Here is an 18765-nt window from a genome sequence, read left to right as displayed (position 1 = left end):
AGATATCAGGTGGGCTAGATATTTTCGCACGTGAAATGTGCCAGCACTTTATGCTACAACTATACTTGCACTGCAGCCACATTTCATTCAATGTCAAGCCCTACATTTCCCTATTATTTTGTAAGCTTTCCTATGGTCCTATTTGGGATGTCCTTCCCATTTTTAATACAATTTTATTGAAGAACTGCACTAGCTATCCTCTCTTTCTAGAGGCAAACCAAGAAACAGACTCTTAACTACAGAGAACAAACTGGTGGTTACCAGAGGGGAGGTGGATGGGAGGATGGGTGAAATAGGTGATTGGGATTAAGGAGGGCACTTGTGATGAATACCTCGTGTTGTATATAAGTGATGAATCACTAAATTCTAAACCTGAAACTAATATTACACTATATGCTAACCCACTGGACTTTAAATAAAAACGTGAGAAAAAAATATCCTCTGTTATTTCAAAATAACAGTGTATCATTGTTTCTTCAACATTAACTTCCAATTAGAACCATTCATCCTGGGCAGCCCGGGAGGCTCAGCGGTTTAGTGCCGCCTTTGGCCCAGGGTGTGATCCTGGAAACCTGGGATCAAGAACCACGTCGGGCTCCCTACATGGAGCCTGCTCCTCCCTCTGCCTGTGTCTCTGCCTCTCTCTCTCTCTCTGTGTCTCATGAATAAATAAATAAAATCTTAAAAAAAAATTCATCCTTCACTAGTTCAACTGGAGAATGCATCTGTGTTCACATGCAGTGAGGTTGTTTTAGTTGGGAACCATTCATTAATTCCACAAGTAACTCTAAGGGTGTTCACAACACCATTGTGTATGCTACTGAAAAATCTGGAAAATACTTAAATGTTTTACAGTGGGAGACTGGATAAATCACTTGTGGGATATGATATAAAAGACTATGCATTGGGATGCCTGGGTGGCTCCGCGGTTGAGTGCCTGGCTTCAGCCCAGGGGTGACCCTGGGGTCCCGGGATCGAGTCCCACATCGGGCTCCCTGCGGGAAGCCTGCTTCTCCCTCTGCCTGTATCTCTGCCTCTCTTTTCCTGTGTCTCTCATAAATAAGTAAATAAAAAATATTTCAAAAAACTTAAAAAATGATTACGTATTGGCTTATTCATGATATCTTGTTAAATGGGAAAAAAAAGCAGGTTACATAACAGTTGCATGTGTCTGTGTGGTGTGTGAATATGTCTATGCCTGTCTATCTGTTTGTCTATGTTTGATCAATCATCCATCTACTATCTCTCTGTTTAATACATACACAAACATTTAACCACAGTTTTTCTGGATGGCAAATTTACAAAAGTTTTAGTATGCGTGCTGCCAAAGCGAGCACTGAATAGCAAATTTACAGACAATTAACATATTCTTATCTTCCCTATATCTTCTTTTCCTCCAAGATTTCTGCAGTTAGAAAGCATGTTTTTTTTTGTATTTTAAAAAATATATAAACAATTTTTTAAAATGACTCAGATTTTCTGACTGCTTTCATAGGAGAATGGTCAGAGCTATTATCCAATATCAGGTAACACAGGAAAAGTGACGGGTTAGAGGTAGTATGGATTCTCTTTTGAGCATGTTGACTTTGGGCCAGCAAGAGTGAACATGGAAGCAAACACAGTACTTGGGCACAGTTAATTTTCAAACAGAATAGAATGTACGCAATGGGAAGCAAGAGCTGTTTTTCTACCACAGCCCCAACCCTTGAACTTCTTCCCAATAGAAATTATATTTTCTTATGAATTATTCTGGAAAAAAGCATAGGTACACATGTTCTTTTATTTTACTTACACACAATATTCTGCATTTTTAAAAAGATTTTGATTATTCATTCATGAGAGACGCACACACAGAGAGGGAGAGAGAGAGAGAGAGGCAGAGACACAGGCAGAGGGAGAAGCAGGCTCCATGCAGGGAGCCTGACATGGGACTCGATCCTGGGTCTCCAGGATCATGCCCTGGACTGAAGGCGGTGCTAAACCGCTGTGTCATCCAGGCTGCCCTGCACTTTTTTTTCTTCACTTGTGTATAGCTTGGAGAGATTTTTCACATCAGAGCATAAAACTTTATTTTTAGTCACTCTAGAGCATTCCACTATGTGCATATAATTGAGTCATTCCCTCATTTAAGATCAGTAGAATTGTTTTTAATATTTTACCGTTTCATATAATGTTCAATAAAAATTCTGGTACATACACTTTTTACTAACTGTAGGTAACATTCTTATGAGTGGAACTGCTTGGTCATGAAATAGGTGCATTTTAAATTCTGATTAATATAGCCAAATAATTTTCCAAAAAGTTTGCATCTACCTACCGTCCCATTAACAAGGTATAAGAGTTATAGTTTCTCTAAACCCCTTATCAATACTGGGTAGTACAAAACTTTTTTTTTAAGATTTTATTTATTTCTTCATGAGAGACACAGAAAGAGAGGGAGAGGGAGGAGAAGCAGGCTCCATGCAGGGAGCCCAATGCGGGACTCGATCCCAGGAATCCGGGATCAGGCCCTGAGCCAAAGGCAGGCGCTCAACTGCTGAGCCACCCGGGTGTCCCTAAAACTTTTTAATTTTTTTAATTTATTTATGATAGTCACAGAGAGAGAGAGAGAGAGAGAGAGGCAGAGACACAGGCAGAGGGAGAAGCAGGCTCCATGCACCAGGAGCCCGACGTGGGATTCGATCCCAGGTCTCCAGGATCATGCCCTGGGCCAAAGGCAGGTGCTAAACCGCTGCGCCACCCAGGGACCCCCCTAAAACTTTTTAATTGTACCCAATCTAGTAGGAAAGGGGAAGCAAGAACTTTCAGGTTTGAGCCACAGGCACTTTGGTCTCATGGAGGGGGAACCATTACAAGTAGGATCCTTTGCATCCCTTCTCCCCTGCAAGGCCACCTGTTCCAGCAAGGGAGCTTGTTTGTCTAATTTATGTTCTATTTTATCTTCTATTCTACTAAATTCCTACTAATTGCAGGAAGTAATTTCTCTCAGTGATTATGCACATTTTACTCGTCCTTTTCCACTGACCATTAAGCTGGGGAACAAACAAAACAAAAAGCTGACCCCTGGCATTTCTTCCTGGTTTGGGTGAATTGCTGAGATGTACGAGCTCTGAGCCTTTCCTCCCCTTTGAGTTTTTTGTTTTTCCATAGTTTGCCTCCTCCCCATGTAAATTGGTTTTAAACTGTAGATGGCAGGCAGTGGTACCTAAGCTATTGTGAAGGACTGTGTCCTGTGTATCGCTTTGACAGGGGAGGGAGTGGTGGTGATAGAGTGGGTGGATGGGATAAAGAAGTGTGTAGACACTGCATGGAGATTTCTGGATCCTCTGTGTCTTTGACTCCCACTATTCAAACATCATGATGGAGAGCACTGCCATTTCTTTTGCTTTATTTCTGACTGTGTACTTCTGCTTTAAATGTTTATTTTTTTGCTAATTTTATTAAGTTTGGGAGAAAGTGATTCAATTATACAGCTTCACCCCATCATATAACCCTAAAAACCCCTTAGCATATTTTTTCACAAGCTTAAAAAAATAAACACACCTGTTAAAAATTTATGCATTTTATTTTTTGAACCAGAACATCTCTGGTGTGACTCTGCCAATTATCATACATACTGCTCATTATCTTGCTATCACACACACCTGCTGCTTCTTAGCCTTTTCTTCTTTTTATCAAAATGTTCATGGAAGGCTATCTTCTGTAGCCTGCATGTTAGTTCCTTTCTGGAGTTTATCCCCTGGAGAATATCAGTATTTCTCTGTGGTTTATTCATTTTCCTCAGAAATATTTTTCTCTTGCTCTGCCAAGGATCACCACAGAAAATTAATAAGGGTGATAAAAGTCATATAGTCCCTCAAAATGATAAGAGGAAACATGGGAATTTAAACAAATTTTGCAAGAAAATCATATTTTCATATGCAAAATAGTATAATTAAAGCTATTTTTGCAGTTCTAACTCTAAAGACCCACGGCAAAATGTAAATGTTTTATAAAGAAGTTTAATACACTTTAAATACATTCTCTAGGCAGATATCCATAAAATAATCCTTGGTACTAAGTTACCCCAAACTCTATTTTATTATTCTTCCAATAATTTCATTTCTGGTTCAATGCTTTCTCCTTTCGTTGCATGACATGAACAAGTCTTTTGATGGGGAGTTTTGTTGCCACTTTAAATAGTTTTACTTGGTTGCTATAGCACCTAAACCAAGGACACAATGTTCTGCATAAGGCTCTTAAAGAATTATGTTTCTGTCTCTAAGGGTGTGTGTATGTGTGTGTGTTGTTATAAGTACGCATATTAATAGCTTATCCCCCCAACCCTGGCTCCCTCGGAAGCATGTTCTCTCCTCCCGGGAAGACCACTGTTGTATTCAGTGAAGAATGCTAGAATAGAATGGTATTGTAATTAACTTGTTTGTGTCCTGGTAAATCTTCTCACCCACAGATAAACAATGGCAAGCATGTAAGCCAATTTAATATTTGCATGGAATCATTAATTTCCAAACATCATTGGTAATTAGCAGATAAAAGAATGTGAGACCAGGTTGTATTGGATAGTTTATGATCAGCTTTCCTTTCCAATATATTGAAGTTTTAATTTGGTACTAGGAAACATGTTAGGAAAAAATGTTTATCTTTTTGATTTTGAATGTCAAGTTCAGATCTTTTTTTTTTTTTTTTGGTCACTAATTTTTAGATCTGAACAAAGGAGTAAAATCAGAATGACACTGATTTCAAGTAAAATGAAATGAAGAATGGAAAGCTAAAATATTCTCTTAGAATAATTTGGAATCTGTGAGATGAATAAAATTTAACTTAGAACACTATAACCCTCAGTGAATGTGGTATTTTTAGTTAACATGTTGATTGTGACCAAAAAATACTATAAAGTATATGCTTTAGTCCCTGCCACATGTTTATTTCCATCTTTTGTTCTTCTGGAAGAGAAAAATAACAATAGTAATAATAAAACGACTACTACTATCCTTTCCTGAGCATTTGCTCTGGTATGCATTATTCTAAGAACATTACATATAACTGCTTATTTAATCCTTGTAACCAGTTCTATGGAAAAGGTATTCTAATTATCATCCTCATTTTTTCTTATGAAGAAACTGAGGCACAGATAAGTTAAGCATCTTGTCTATGGTTCAAAGCAAAGAAGCAGGAGAGCTGGAATGCAAACTTGCCAGAGTGGTTCCAGACCCTAAACCTTAGTCATTAGAAAAAGAGTATGCTTAGGTCATCTACGCTGGTTTCTGAACGAGGCTACATTTTAACTAGCTCTGCTACCTTGAGCAAATCGATCTATCCCCCAATTTCCCCTCCCAAATGATGATTATAATCTCATAGAGTATACAGAGAAATAAATTTGGGGTGTAAAGCAGGTAGGACAGTACTTGGCATATGACAAGCCATCAATAAATGGCAGCTACTATTATTTATTATTATGGTGGATATTCCCTCTCTCCTAATATGATAAGTTTTCTTCTGTGAAAACAAAAACATTAATTATGGTTTTCAGCAGCTTTGCTATGAACAGCATGCATGAATATTAGGCTTCTGATTTGAAAAAAACTTTCTTGTTTTGGGCTCATGACTGAAAAGGTACATAACTTGGCAGAGACTAGAACCGCAAAGCACTGTAAGAAAAAAGAATACTAAAAAAAAAAAAAAGAAAAGAAATAAAGAATACTGTACTAATACGCATGGGGAAGGAGCAGGACAATACTGCAGAAGTTTTGAAAGTTGACCATTAAGTTTTTACACTTTTTTAAAGGATTTTATTTATTTATTCATGAGAGACACAGAGAGAGAGAGAGGCAGAGACACAGGCAGAGGGAGAAGCAGGCTCCACGCACGGAGCCCGACGTGGGACTCGATCCCGGGTCTCCAGGATCACACCCTGGGTCAAAGGCAGGTGCTTAACCACTGAGCCACCTGGGTGCCCCAAGTTCTTACACATCTTGAGCCACAGATACTCTGTCATTCCTCTGGGATTCCATGTTACTTTTGAACATGACCCTATTATAATGTTTCCATAGCACACATAAAGACTGAGGGCAACACCTCTCCCTGGTGGCTGTATCCCTAGCACCAAGGATGGCACCTAGCCAGAGAAGGGACTCAACAAACAGGTGGTGGCTACACATACCATATTGTGTTAAGAGTAAGCCTGCAGGCTTTGGGGACTGATGCCTTCAGTTTGGAGCCGTTCTCTAGCCATGTAACTTTCACGAGTTATTTAATCTAGACCACTGTTTGTTTCTCTGTAAAATGGAAACGATTAACACTTTCTATACAGGACTGTTGTGAGCATTAATGAAAGTGATGGACCTAAAATGGTTAATACTACGTCTTACACACAGTGAGTGCTCCACGTTTTCCCTTCCCCTTCTATTAAACTAAACACAAATGTGTACAAAAAGCACTTGAATTTCATCATTCTGTGTTACAAGATACCACCCTGTGAAATATATGGATTAAAAATATTTGTTTCACTGAACATCCTTTCTTGCATGCTGTTTGTCAATATAAAGACTTTTTGATACAACACCTTTATAATAAAGTGTAAGTATATATAAACCGATGATATTAACAATCATAACACCAGATTTAAAGCACATATGTATGTACAAAGTATGAGGGCCCTTACCTGGGCTATTCCATCTCACATATCTAACATGTAAAAGTTACATAAGTAATAGTACTTTTTAGACATTTTCCTAGTGTTTTTTTAGATCTTCTTTTTTTAAAAATTATTTATTTATTCATAAGAGAGAGAGAGAGAGAGAGAGAGAGAGAGAGAGAGGCAGGGGAGAAGCAGGCTCCATGCAGGGAGCCTGCCGTGGGACTCGATCCCCGGTCTCCAGGATCATGCCCTGGGCTAAAGGCAGTGCTAAACCGCTGAGCCACCCGGGCTGCCCTTTTTAAGATATTCTTGATAAAAAAAGAAAAAAGATGATGTCTTTGTTCATGGAGAAACATAAAGAACAAAGAATATCATCAATAGCATTTTATTTTGAAATATTAACTCTAATGCTACTATAACAAATGAATCTTAAATGAGTTAATGTTTGTATGATATTTAGAATAGCACTTGGTATATCATGTTTAATATTTATTATTACTAAACTTGCCAAAAGCAATGCTTCCAGTTGAAAAGCATAGTTGGGTAATGCTGTTTTCTCATAGATTGGAATTTTTCACCTCATAAAAAAAGACCACAAGTAAAACTAAATAAAGGTAGGCTTTTTCTTACAGGAAACAAATGTAAAAGGAATATAAAACAATCTAATAGTTTAATGGAACAGCTACTTTTTCTGCCAAGAACTCACTAAATGATCCCATTAGCTTCTGAAAACATTATATTTGGCATTAAGCTTTCCTTCTACTTCACAGAATTTAGACTGCTTAAATAGATAATGAAATCACTTTCAATTAATACCAAGAATTGTTACAAAGTGGCCCCTGTGTTCTTGATTGACTGCATTCTGCATTTTGTCAGTATTCATTCTTCACTGCAAATTTTAAATTTGGTTATAAAAAGTAAAGACATGTGTTTACCTTTTAAGATGCCTCAGGGGAAAAGAATGACAATGAATGAGACACAGATTGAAGAGAGTGCTCCTTTAGTGCTCATTTTTAGAATGTTTTATATTTCAGTGCCTTCACATTGGCAAATTTAATTCAAGATGATTTTACATTTTTCCTTATGCTCCTATATGAAAAATCTCAGTACTGTCATCTGCATAGGCTATTCAGATAGTAGAAATCTTGAAATTTTTAGCTGCAGGGTTTCTAACTGTAAAATCATTTGATCCCTAATTTCATATTTTCAATGTCAATTCTTTTCCAGACTGATGAGATTAATGGAGATTTTTGGTTAATAAATATCACATACACTATTTTTTGTCTTATTTTATCTTTACAATGCTCACAAGGGGTTAAACAAAAGAAGCAATAGGGAGTCCTTTTATTACCAAAAGTATCTCCCTTCACATGCTTCTTTATCCTCCTCACCTCAGGCTTCCCAATGTTGATGACAGAAAGGAGAGTTCAGTGGGGCTCCTTTTGTCACAGATTAAACTCAAAGGCTAAACCAGCATACTTAGAGCACCTATTTTGAACCCACATTTGTATCTTTCTCTATTCTATCCCCTGTGTGGTGGTGATGTGGTGATGTGATGAGCAAGGCAAGTGGGGAGGTGGGTGCATTTCCTTCATAAGTCACTCCTTTAGTCAAGCAGAGCCTGGCTTATCTCACATGCCTGGTGACTACCTCATGGACCGGCTTAGTCCATGGCTACAAGACAGCATTACAGATGAGAGAGGAAGGCTGGTAACTAGACAGAAAGAAAAATGACAATATTTAAAACTGATTTTACAGTGAAGTCAGCTCTCCATTTACCATCATTCAAATTTCTTTTTTTTAAGATTTTATTTATTTATTCATGAAAGACACAGAGAGAGAGAATGAGAGAGAGAGAGAGAGAAAGAGGCAGAGACACAGGCAGAGGGAGAAGCAGGCTCCCTGCAGGGAGCCCGATGCAGGACTGTATCCCAGGACCCCAGGATCACGATTTGAGCCAAAGGCAGACGCTCAATTGCTGAACCACCCAGGCATCCTCCATCATTCAAGTTTCTAATGACCCAGACACAGACACATAAACATTGGCCTCTCTTGTCCTCCCCTACTCAAACACACACACACACACACACACACACACACACACACACACACACATTCAGAAACCCAGCATCCTTGATGCTGCTTCCATGGTAACTGTCATAGAATAAAAGACGAAGCTTTTAGAGAATCTGTTGGCTGGCAAGTCAAATGAGGAGAGAAGCTATGATCAGCAAGAACAATAAAAAGAGAACTGATTCCAGAGCTGAAACTCAAAGCTGCCTAAGTAAGCTCAGATGACCCCAAAGGAACTTTCACCACGTTGGCTAGGAGGTTCATTTCATGCTATTAAACTATTTGAAATGTTACCAGATTGAAATGCATGTGTGTTAACAAGCACTGTCCCATTAAAATGCCTAAAAAAATTCTAGTCGTGAAAAGGAATTAATAGACATTCATACACATGGTCATGTGAGTTATTTCTTTGCAGATATTGCTTTTGTTCTAAGAGTCACTTGAGCAATAAGGCTTACCTGAAAAGATCTGAATTTTGCCTGGGTGGAAGGGAATGGCAGACATGGAACCTGAGGTTATCCTGGAGCTGGAAGTTCCTTAGTGAATGGTGAGTTCGGAAGAGTGGTGTGAGGAACCTGGGAGGAAGACAGGTACCATGTGCCTATGCAGGTAGAAATTTCCTCAGAGCCTAGAAGATCCATGTGGAATGCTTGTTTTAGATTTTAAGAAGATGACAAAGATACACATCAGATTTGATTGCAACATTTACAATAATTTAATAAAGTATCAGTTCTTTAATGAAATGCAGTTCTTAAAAATTTAGACTTGGTAGATATACTTGGTAGCTCAGCAAAAATACAGAGCTAAGGGTCTACCATAAATCATTTTCAACAAAATGATTGAAATTTTTGATCTTCTTAAGCATCCTCATTAAATGTTCTCTTAGCTATCACCTTATCATTTTCTAACAAAAAAAAAATCAGTGTTTTTTTTTCTTAATGACTGCCCCTGTTAAACATGAATTCTAAGAAACAAGAATTAATTTTGTAAACTTTCTTTGGCTTGTAGGGTTTTTCTTTGGGGGGGGGTAAAAGGAGGAGGGTAAAGTGAACAAAAGCCTTTTCCCCCCAGAGAACCTGGGTGGCTCAGTTGTTCAAGCATCGGACTCTTGATTTTTAGCTCAGGACACGATCTTGGGGTCATGGGAGCCAACCTCAAGAGAGGCTCATCGCTCAGCATGGAGTCTGCTTGGGATTATCTCTCCTTTTCCCTCTGTCCTTCCCCTCCTCACACACTCTCTCCTTAAATTATAAATAAATAAATAATCTTTAAAAATAAAGAAAGTTGATCTTCTCCTTATTCTACTTGTCTAAGCATTAAATACAGAGAGCCATAGCACATTTCTAAAATCATGAAATGGCGCCTTTGTAATCATGAATAATTTCTATAACTTCTCATAGAAGTGGACTTATCACTTCTAAATTAGAAAACAATTTCTATGCATGACTCTTTATGAGAAATGTGGGTTATTAAAAAGTATTGCACCACTTACACCCAGGGAGAGGTGACATTTATGAAGTACCTGCCATCTGCCAAGCCCTGTGCTATGTTATTTCACTTGATACAACACCCCTATGAGACAGGTGTGCAGCAAGAAACCAGAGACAGTGAAGGGTTTATGGTGGATAATGCACAGCTGTACATTTCTGTTGTCATTGTTGTCACTTTACATCAAGGGCAATTTGGGGCAGGAACTACATGACTTAAGAACATTTCTAGTTTCTTGAGCGAAACTGGCAACTGATTATAATGAATGGTTTTGATAATGAAGGTCATATTTATAATGATAAAGTGAAAAATATGAAGAGATACTCAGTCTTTCATCATAGACTCTCAAATTTCTTTACATAAATCTTTAAAATTTACTATCCCCTTACTGTCATACGGTGTTAAAAGGAAATGAGAAAACCAGTTACACACACAAAAGGAAGAAAGAAAGCGAAAGAAAGAAAAAGAAAGAAAGAAAGAGAAAGAAAAGAAAGAAAGAAGGAAAAAGAAAGAAGGAAAGAAAGAAAAAAAGAAAGAAAAGAAAGAAGAAAGAAAGAAAGAAGAAAGAAAGAAAGAAAGAAAGAAAGAAAGAAAGAGAAAGAAAGAAAGAGAAAGAAAGAGAAAACAAAGCAAGAATCATGCAAGAGGGCAAGAGGTAAAGAAAAGATTTTAAAAAATCCTTCAAGATTAAGTAAGTTTATTTAAATGTCATATTATTCTGAAATTAAATACTTGCTCTAAATGGAACGTAGCAACTCACTGTGATCAGTTCTTCTGAAACTCATGTTTATATTATTTAAAACACATAGTCTTCATAAGTGAAGCCTCCTAACCAGCGAACACACACACATAGACACACAGCACACAATATAAAAATAATATACATCTAAATAGTTAAATCTCTAGGTTACCTTCCAGAAGAAAGCTTAGTAACACTTCACTGAGTTATTCCCATTTCTCACACTGAGTTTTTAATTTTCTGGATTAAATGGATCCTGAACCATGTCACATATGTCATGTCGTCCTTCATTTTCTCCTCAAAGAATATCTGCCCAAGATGCTTTGACAGGAAAGGACATTAGAAACATTGTAAGTGTAGACTTGGTGCCCTATTTTCAACTTTCAGGTAGGCAGTAATGTAAACAGTAGTCCCTCTGCCCCTCCTAGGACTGGTACTTGCTTCAAGGGGCAGGATATGACAAGGCTGCAGCATTACGTCAACTTACATGGTAATAGCAGGCTGGGAAAACTAATGTGATGTCTAAAATTAACTTAGAGCAAATTTTTTTCTATTTATTTATTTATTTATTTATTTTAAATTTATTTTTTATTGGTGTTCAATTTGCCAACATACAGAATAACACCCAGTGCTCATCCCGTCAAGTGCCCCCCTCAGTGTCCATCACCCATTCACCCCCACCCCCCGCCCTCCTCCCTTCCACCACCCCTAGTTCGTTTCCCAGAGTTATGAGTCTTCCATGTTCTGTCTCCCTCTCTGATATTTCCTACCCATTTCTTCTCCCTTCCCTTCTATTCCCTTTCACTATTATTTATATTACCCAAATGAATGAGAACATATAAAGTTTGTCCTTCTCCAATTGACACATTTCACTCAGCATAATACCCTCCAGTTCCATCCACATCGAAGCAAATGGTGGGTATTTGTCATTTCTAATGGCTGAGGAATATTCCATTGTATACATAGACCACATCTTCTTTATCCATTCATCTTTCGATGGACACCGAGGCTCCTTCCACAGTTTGGCTATTGTGGACATTGCTGCTAGAAACATCGGGGTGCAGGTGTCCCGGCGTTTCATTGCATCTATATCTTTGGGGTAAATCCCCAACAGTGCAATTGCTGGGTCGTAGGGCAGGTCTATTTTTAACTCTTTGAGGAACCTCCACACAGTTTTCCAGAGTGGCTGCACCAGTTCACATTCCCACCAACAGTGGAAGAGGGGCTCCCTTTTCTCCACATACTCTCCAACATTTGTGGTTTCCTGCCTTGTTAATTTTCCCCATTCTCACTGGTGTGAGGTGGGATCTCATTGTGGTTTTGATTTGTATTTCTCTGATGGCAAGTGATGCAGAGCATTTTCTCATGTGCGTGTTGGCCATGTCTATGTCTTCCTCTGTGATATTTCTGTTCATGTCTTTTGCCCATTTCATGATTGGATTCTTTGTTTCTTTGCTGTTGAGTTTAATAAGTTCTTTCTAGATCTTGGAAACTAGCCCTTTATCTGATACATCATTTGCAAATATCTCCTCCCATTCTGTAGGTTGTCTTTTAGTTTTGTTGACTGTATCCTTTGCTGTGCAAAAGCTTCTTATCTTGATGAAGTCCCAATAGTTCATTTTTGCTTTTGTTTCTTTTGCCTTTGTGGATGTATCTTGCAAGTTACTGTGGCCAAGTTCAAAAAGGGTGTTGCCTGTGTTCTCCTCTAGGATTTTGATGGAATCTTGTCTCACATTTAGATCTTTCATCCATTTTGAGTTTATCTTCATGTCTGGTACAAGAGAGTGGTCTAGTTTCATTCTTCTGCATGTGGATGTCCAATTTTCCCAGCACCATTTATTGAAGAGACTGTCTTTCTTCCAGTGGATAGTCTTTCCTCCTTTGTCGAATATTAGTTGACCATAAAGTTGAGGGTCCACTTCTGGGTTCTCTATTCTGTTCCATTGATCTATGTGCCAGTACCACACTGTCTTGATGACCACAGCTTTGTAGTACAACCTGAAATCTGGCATTGTGATGCCCCCAGATATGGTTTTCTTTTTTAAAATTCCCCTGGCTATTCGGGGTCTTTTCTGATTCCACACAAATCTTAAAATAATTTGTTCTCTCTGAAGAAAGTCCATGGTATTTTGATAGGGATTGCATTAAACATGTAAATTGCCCTGGGTAACACTGACATTTTCACAATATTAATTCTGCCAATCCATGAGCATGGAATATTTTTCCATCTCTTTGTGTCTTCCAACTTAGAGCAAATTTTATCACATTCTTCTGTGATGGATAAGAAATGATTTTTGGACATGATGCATCGAGTGTCTATTTTTCATGGTACAGATTATCACAAATAATCTAGAAAAATACTGATAATATTAAATCAAATTCAAATCCAATGATAATTTGGAAAACCAAATCAGGGTTTCCAAATGATAATTTGGAAAACCAAATCAGGGTGACAAAATATCATTCATTAGGTTACACTGCCAGCAGACAACATAGCTACTCAAGACTAATCAACAATGAAGGAAATTAGAAGAAAAAGCATTGTGCTGCATTCAAAGATCCCAGGTCTCTGTTTTTTCATCTTAAGAGATATGGGTATAGTCAATCCGTACTTTTTTTTCCCCAAGTCTAGCTTTCTTGTTGTTTTCCGATGGCATGGGCGATAAACACCACAGGAGAGCAGAACAATGTGGCCAAGTATTCTCAGAGAAAGCTTTGTGGAAAGAATAGAACTGAATTGCTTTCTGAAGCACAGATAATATTTGTATAGTTGGATCATGAAGCCAGATGAGTTGCTAGGGGTGAGTTTAGCACAGAAGGGGCTGAGAGTTGGTACCTAAAAGGAAATTGTTTGGGCAGGCACAATCATATTGTGGAAGGCTTAAGTTCAAGGATAATAATATTTTTTATTTGATTTTTTTTCTCTATGGGTAATGATGAGTCATTGAAAGCTTAATGCATGGTGTTCTATAAATAGGTATTTTATGAAACTTAATTCTGTAGCAGTTTTAGAACATCACAATGGGTAAGGCAAAGGTAAGAGTCTAGGGATGAAATAGAGAAGGTCTGGATTGGATTAATAGCAGTGGAAATACAAGGGATGAATTGATAAAGAATTTCTTCAAAGGAAAAAAATCCACTTGGCAGTATGTGAGAAATAAAGGAAGACTAGTGATTCTATATCAAGTACATTTTCCCCCAATGTTCAAAATTAAAAACAGAATCTATGCCTAAGTCCTACTGATGAGAATAAGGACAACTATTGTATTTAAAATGGCTCACCCACTCTTTGTGAGAGAGTAATATGACCCTGTGAATGCATCAAAGCTACCAACTGCAACATGCAAAAACCATGTAGTCTTGTTCCAAAGACAGTTCACTTGAGGACATGCATACCAAATAAATTAATATCTACAGGAAAAGGCACAGTCCTTTTATAACCTCATATTGAACAACAAGATCTATTCTGGCATGAAGCAATTTATTTCTCTAAAAAATGGAATTTAATGAGCCCTTCAGTCATCTAAAAAGTATGTTAGTAACCTAAGGGTCAACATTACTTGAAATGCACAATTTAGCAATATGAAACCAATAAATATCTGAAAGGTCGGAATGGTTTTCAAAAGAAGCATTATGATGTTAAAGTATTTATAAACTCTGGGGAAGTAAAAGTAGATATTCATTGAGTCATACAGCTGGAAAGGCCAAGTATGACAGGTTATATTACAGAAGATTTCATTAGGACACCTAGTTTAACCTCTTCTTGCAATGCAATAATTTATTTTAAATCATTCCTGACAGGCAGTTCTATTCTGCAAAATGAAAACCAGTCCCTTCCACTGGACAACTCTGATGATTACAGGTCCATTTTATCTTTCTCTCAAAACTATCTCCTTCAACATCTATTTAATGGTCTATTCTGGTGTTGGAAAATATATAAAACAAGATTATTCTTCCTAACACATGGTAGTCCTTTAAATATTCCAAACTTGTCTTTACTAAAGATTTTGTCAGAGTAAATGTCCCAGTCTCACTACTAATGAAAAAATATTTTACTATAATTATTCCCACAAGAAAGGAAATCCATAAATGAGGATTTAAATGTGTCTGTGATCCACATTTTCATGTAAATTATCTCATTTGATTTTCATCAAAACAAATGAAGGAAAAAAACAGACAAAGGTACCTGGTTCTCAGTTATGTGGGGTTTTTTTTACAAGATTTTATTTAATTAGTTGAGAGAGAGAGACAGATAGACAGAGCATGAGCAGGGGTGGCAGAAGCCAAAGAAGAGGGAGAAGCAGACACTCTGATGAACAGGGAATCTCATGTAGGGCTTGATCCCAGGACCCTGGGATCACAACCTGAGCTGAAGGCAGATGCTTAACTGACTGAGCCACCCAGGTGCCCCATTTATATTGTTTTTAAATAGATTTTTTAAAGTATTATGAGATGTTCATTAATAATCTTTGGAATTAATTTGAATGCTTGATTTTTCTTTGCTTTTTAATTACTCAAACTTAATCTCCAAATTAGCAATTAACATTTCATTGTATATATCTAAAGAGAGGTATAGGGTAACTCTGGGGAGGAAACATTTAATGACTATGAGCAGTACTTAAGGACATTTTATCTATTGTTTCATTCAATCTTCCTATAATTCTATGATGTAGATATCATGATCCCCAGTTTACCGACAAGGAATTTGAGTTCACAGAGGCTACACAATTTATCATAGATTATTACAGCAATATGATTGCCATGGTAATAAGTGGTAGCTCTGGTATCCACACAGCTTGATTTCAAAATCTCTGCTTTTCTCATTTTAACAAATGCAGATGATAATGGCATCTACCCCATAGGGTTGGTAGAAGTATTAAAGTGCCAGTGCTTGGCAGTCTTAAGAAAGCACCTGCTTAGTTCTGCGTAGTGAAATCTCTTCTTCCTAGTGAAATCCACTTAGTTCAGACCATGTTCCTAGGGAGCTATTTAATTCCTCTGAGAGTGTTATCAGTAAACATGTTTTCCCAACTGCATAGTATCCTGGAATTGTGACATTGGAAGTCCTGAGTATGTATGATATTTTTGTTTTCTAATGGAAAATGGCCAGGAATAGGTCCTATTATAGGAACCAAATTAATAATAGAATACTAAAATGCTTCGTTGATGCTAGCTTCATCTTTACTCCAATGCATCCACTAACCAGTCCAAGCTTCACTCTGATATCTTAGATAAAATGAAAATAGGAGCATACAACATCACTGCTTAAAACGTCTCCATTGCTTTGGTAATACAACCTGAGTTTCTCAGCATGAAATAAAAAGTACTGATCAATCTGATCTTTCCCCACTCTCTCTGTTTCTTCCTTTCTCTTACCTTGCCACAGTAATGGCAAATTGTGGGTAACTCATGCTACGCAGTTTCACACTTCTGCCAACTGCATCCAAATAGTCCACATATAACCCAACAGCTTCACTCCTAGATATTTATCCAAGAGAAGTGAAAACAACATATATCCACACAAAAGTTGGTACACAAATGTTTATAGCTGTTTTACTCATAATCTTTTAAAAATTGGAAACTACCCAAGCAGCCATCAACTGGAATATGAATTGACAAGCACGGTAAATCCATGCAGTGGAAATATGATGCAGCAAAAAGAGAATAAACTACAAATACATCCAACAATGGATGGCTCTCAAATACACTGAGTGAAAGAAGATTGATCCAATAGACTATGTACTATATAACCCCATTGATATGATATTCTAGAAAAAGGCAAAATTATAGAGACAGAAAGAGATCAGTGGTTACCCAGGCTTGGGATAGGGGTAAGGGACTGACTACAAAGGGACAAAAGGGAAATTTATCTGATGACAGAAATGTTCTATATTTTGTTTGTTTTTTAAAGATTTTATTGATTTCTTTGAGAGACAGAAAAAGAGTGGTGGTGAAGGCAGAGGAGAGAGAGAGAGAGAGAGAGAGAGAGAGAGAGAGAGAAGCAGACTCCCTGCTGAGCAAGGAGCCTGAAGTGGGCTCGATCCCAGACCTGGAAATCATGACCTGAGCCAAAGGCAGATGCTACACCAACTGAGCCACCCAGATGCCCCAGAAATGTTCTATATTTTGATATAACTATTTATTAGTTACATGACTGAATGCCACTGTCTAAATTCTTAGAACTGAATGCCTAAAAGGAATGGACTTTACTATATATAATTTATACCTTAATAGACCTAACATTAAAAACTCATGTATCTTTCACGTTTGTCCAACACTTCTTTTACTTTTTGAATAATGTTGTTCGTTTTTAGACAATACTTGCCCACTCTTTAAATCTAAGCCTTAAGCGTCAATCTCCTGCAAGAAATGATCCCTCAACTCCCAAGCTAGGCTATGGGCTCCTCCTCTGTGCTTTTCTATCCCCTGTGCTAGTATCTGTTTCTTCCGATGCATAACAATACAGTACCACTGACATTGCACCACAAGCTCCTTAAGGGAAAAAACAAAGTCTTATTCATCTTTATATTCCCAGAAACTCAGTGAAATATAAGAACTAACAAATGTTTGTTACATGGACTAAAATTATGTTTAGAACTTTATTGGCTTCTAAAACAGATGCGGAAATTATAGAACGTACTTGATTTAACTCAAGTCTATGACTATTGTATAAAGTTTGTTTGCATATTAGAAATAGCATAATAAAGTTACTACCACATAGTTTAATTATAATACAATCCTTTAAAACATTTATACAGATATAATTATGAGGTTGTTCCTGTCTGATTTATTTTGCATATCTTTGCTGGTAAAATATCTGTTAGATACATGCTAAATAGTGGAGAATAAAACATCTCAAAAGTTATAAAATATATTATTTACAGCAGTTAATGTTTTAATAGTTCTTTTGCTTTTATTATATTTTGAGCAACTTTTTAATCTCAATTTATGCAAATGTGTGCATATAAAATTATAATGCTCTCTGGACTAAGGCAACTGAGAACTCTCATTGGTCAAAGAGACGTTTATAGGATGAAGATAATCCATGCAAATTAAACAGCTCAACTGAGCCTGTTTGTAATATTCCAAATTGCTTACTCTATCTTCTTTCCTGAGACACAAAAACACATTTTATGGCCTGATTGTGATGCAATGCTGTTGGGAAAATAGTTATTATGAGATAATTATATCCCAACAGAATTTGAGGCACTTGGCTGCTCTTTGTATAGAATGTCACCTGAGGGGTGAGATTTCCATAACCACTTTTATTCTGGTAGAGCTGTTATTCTGATTCATTGCCTGTTCTGTTTTTAGGCATTAGGCCACAGAAATGATGTTTATCAATCAAAAGAAAAATTAAGAGAAAAATGGAAATGCATGTTGCCCTGAGATTATAAATTCAAAATCTAAAACTTACATGGTCTCTCAGGTAAATAAAAAAATGAGAATGTATTTGTGTCAGCAGGCAAAACCTAAGGAAGGCACGTATACTGCGATGATTATACCACCGTGATAGTCACCTTCCCCAATCACTACATCAGTAGTCCTTCCATTATAGAATGTTGGATGGTGACCAGAGCTATCACAGCTTTGAAATGGAATGTTTATGCATCTCAATACCCATCACATGCAGATGATGTAATGGCTCCATAATTTCATTTTCTAAAATATGTAATCCCACCTATTTATAATGATCACTCATAAACTATCAGGGTCATAATACTTATAATGAAAATTATCATGAGGTCTAAATCTTTGGAATAAATATGAACTTAAAATAAAATAAAAATAGAGGTGACTTGGTGGCTCAGTCAGTTAAGCATCCAAC

At 37.2% G+C, this 18765-nt stretch overlaps 1 protein-coding gene across 39 annotated transcripts in view; it reads right to left on the bottom strand.

Annotated features, from left to right (window-relative positions):
• MAGI2 (membrane associated guanylate kinase, WW and PDZ domain containing 2) overlaps positions 1-18765 on the bottom strand; it is a 1307576-nt gene that overhangs the window by 1095413 nt on the left and 193398 nt on the right. For 3 of the 39 annotated variants that reach the window (XM_072759843.1, XM_072759846.1, XM_072759877.1), the window contains exon 2: positions 9169-9285. The exons of the other annotated variants lie outside the window; for them this stretch is intronic. In XM_072759843.1, coding sequence (XP_072615944.1) covers positions 9169-9214 — 46 coding nt within the window. In that variant the 5' untranslated portion in view covers positions 9215-9285. The remainder of the gene's footprint in view (positions 1-9168; positions 9286-18765) is intronic. 39 annotated transcript variants of the gene reach the window in all.

Source organism: Vulpes vulpes, chromosome 5 (genome assembly GCF_048418805.1).
Source record: "Vulpes vulpes isolate BD-2025 chromosome 5, VulVul3, whole genome shotgun sequence".
NCBI lineage: Eukaryota > Metazoa > Chordata > Mammalia > Carnivora > Canidae > Vulpes > Vulpes vulpes.
The sequence above is the reverse complement of the archived record's forward strand: the minus strand, read 5'-3'. Positions and strand labels throughout refer to the sequence as shown.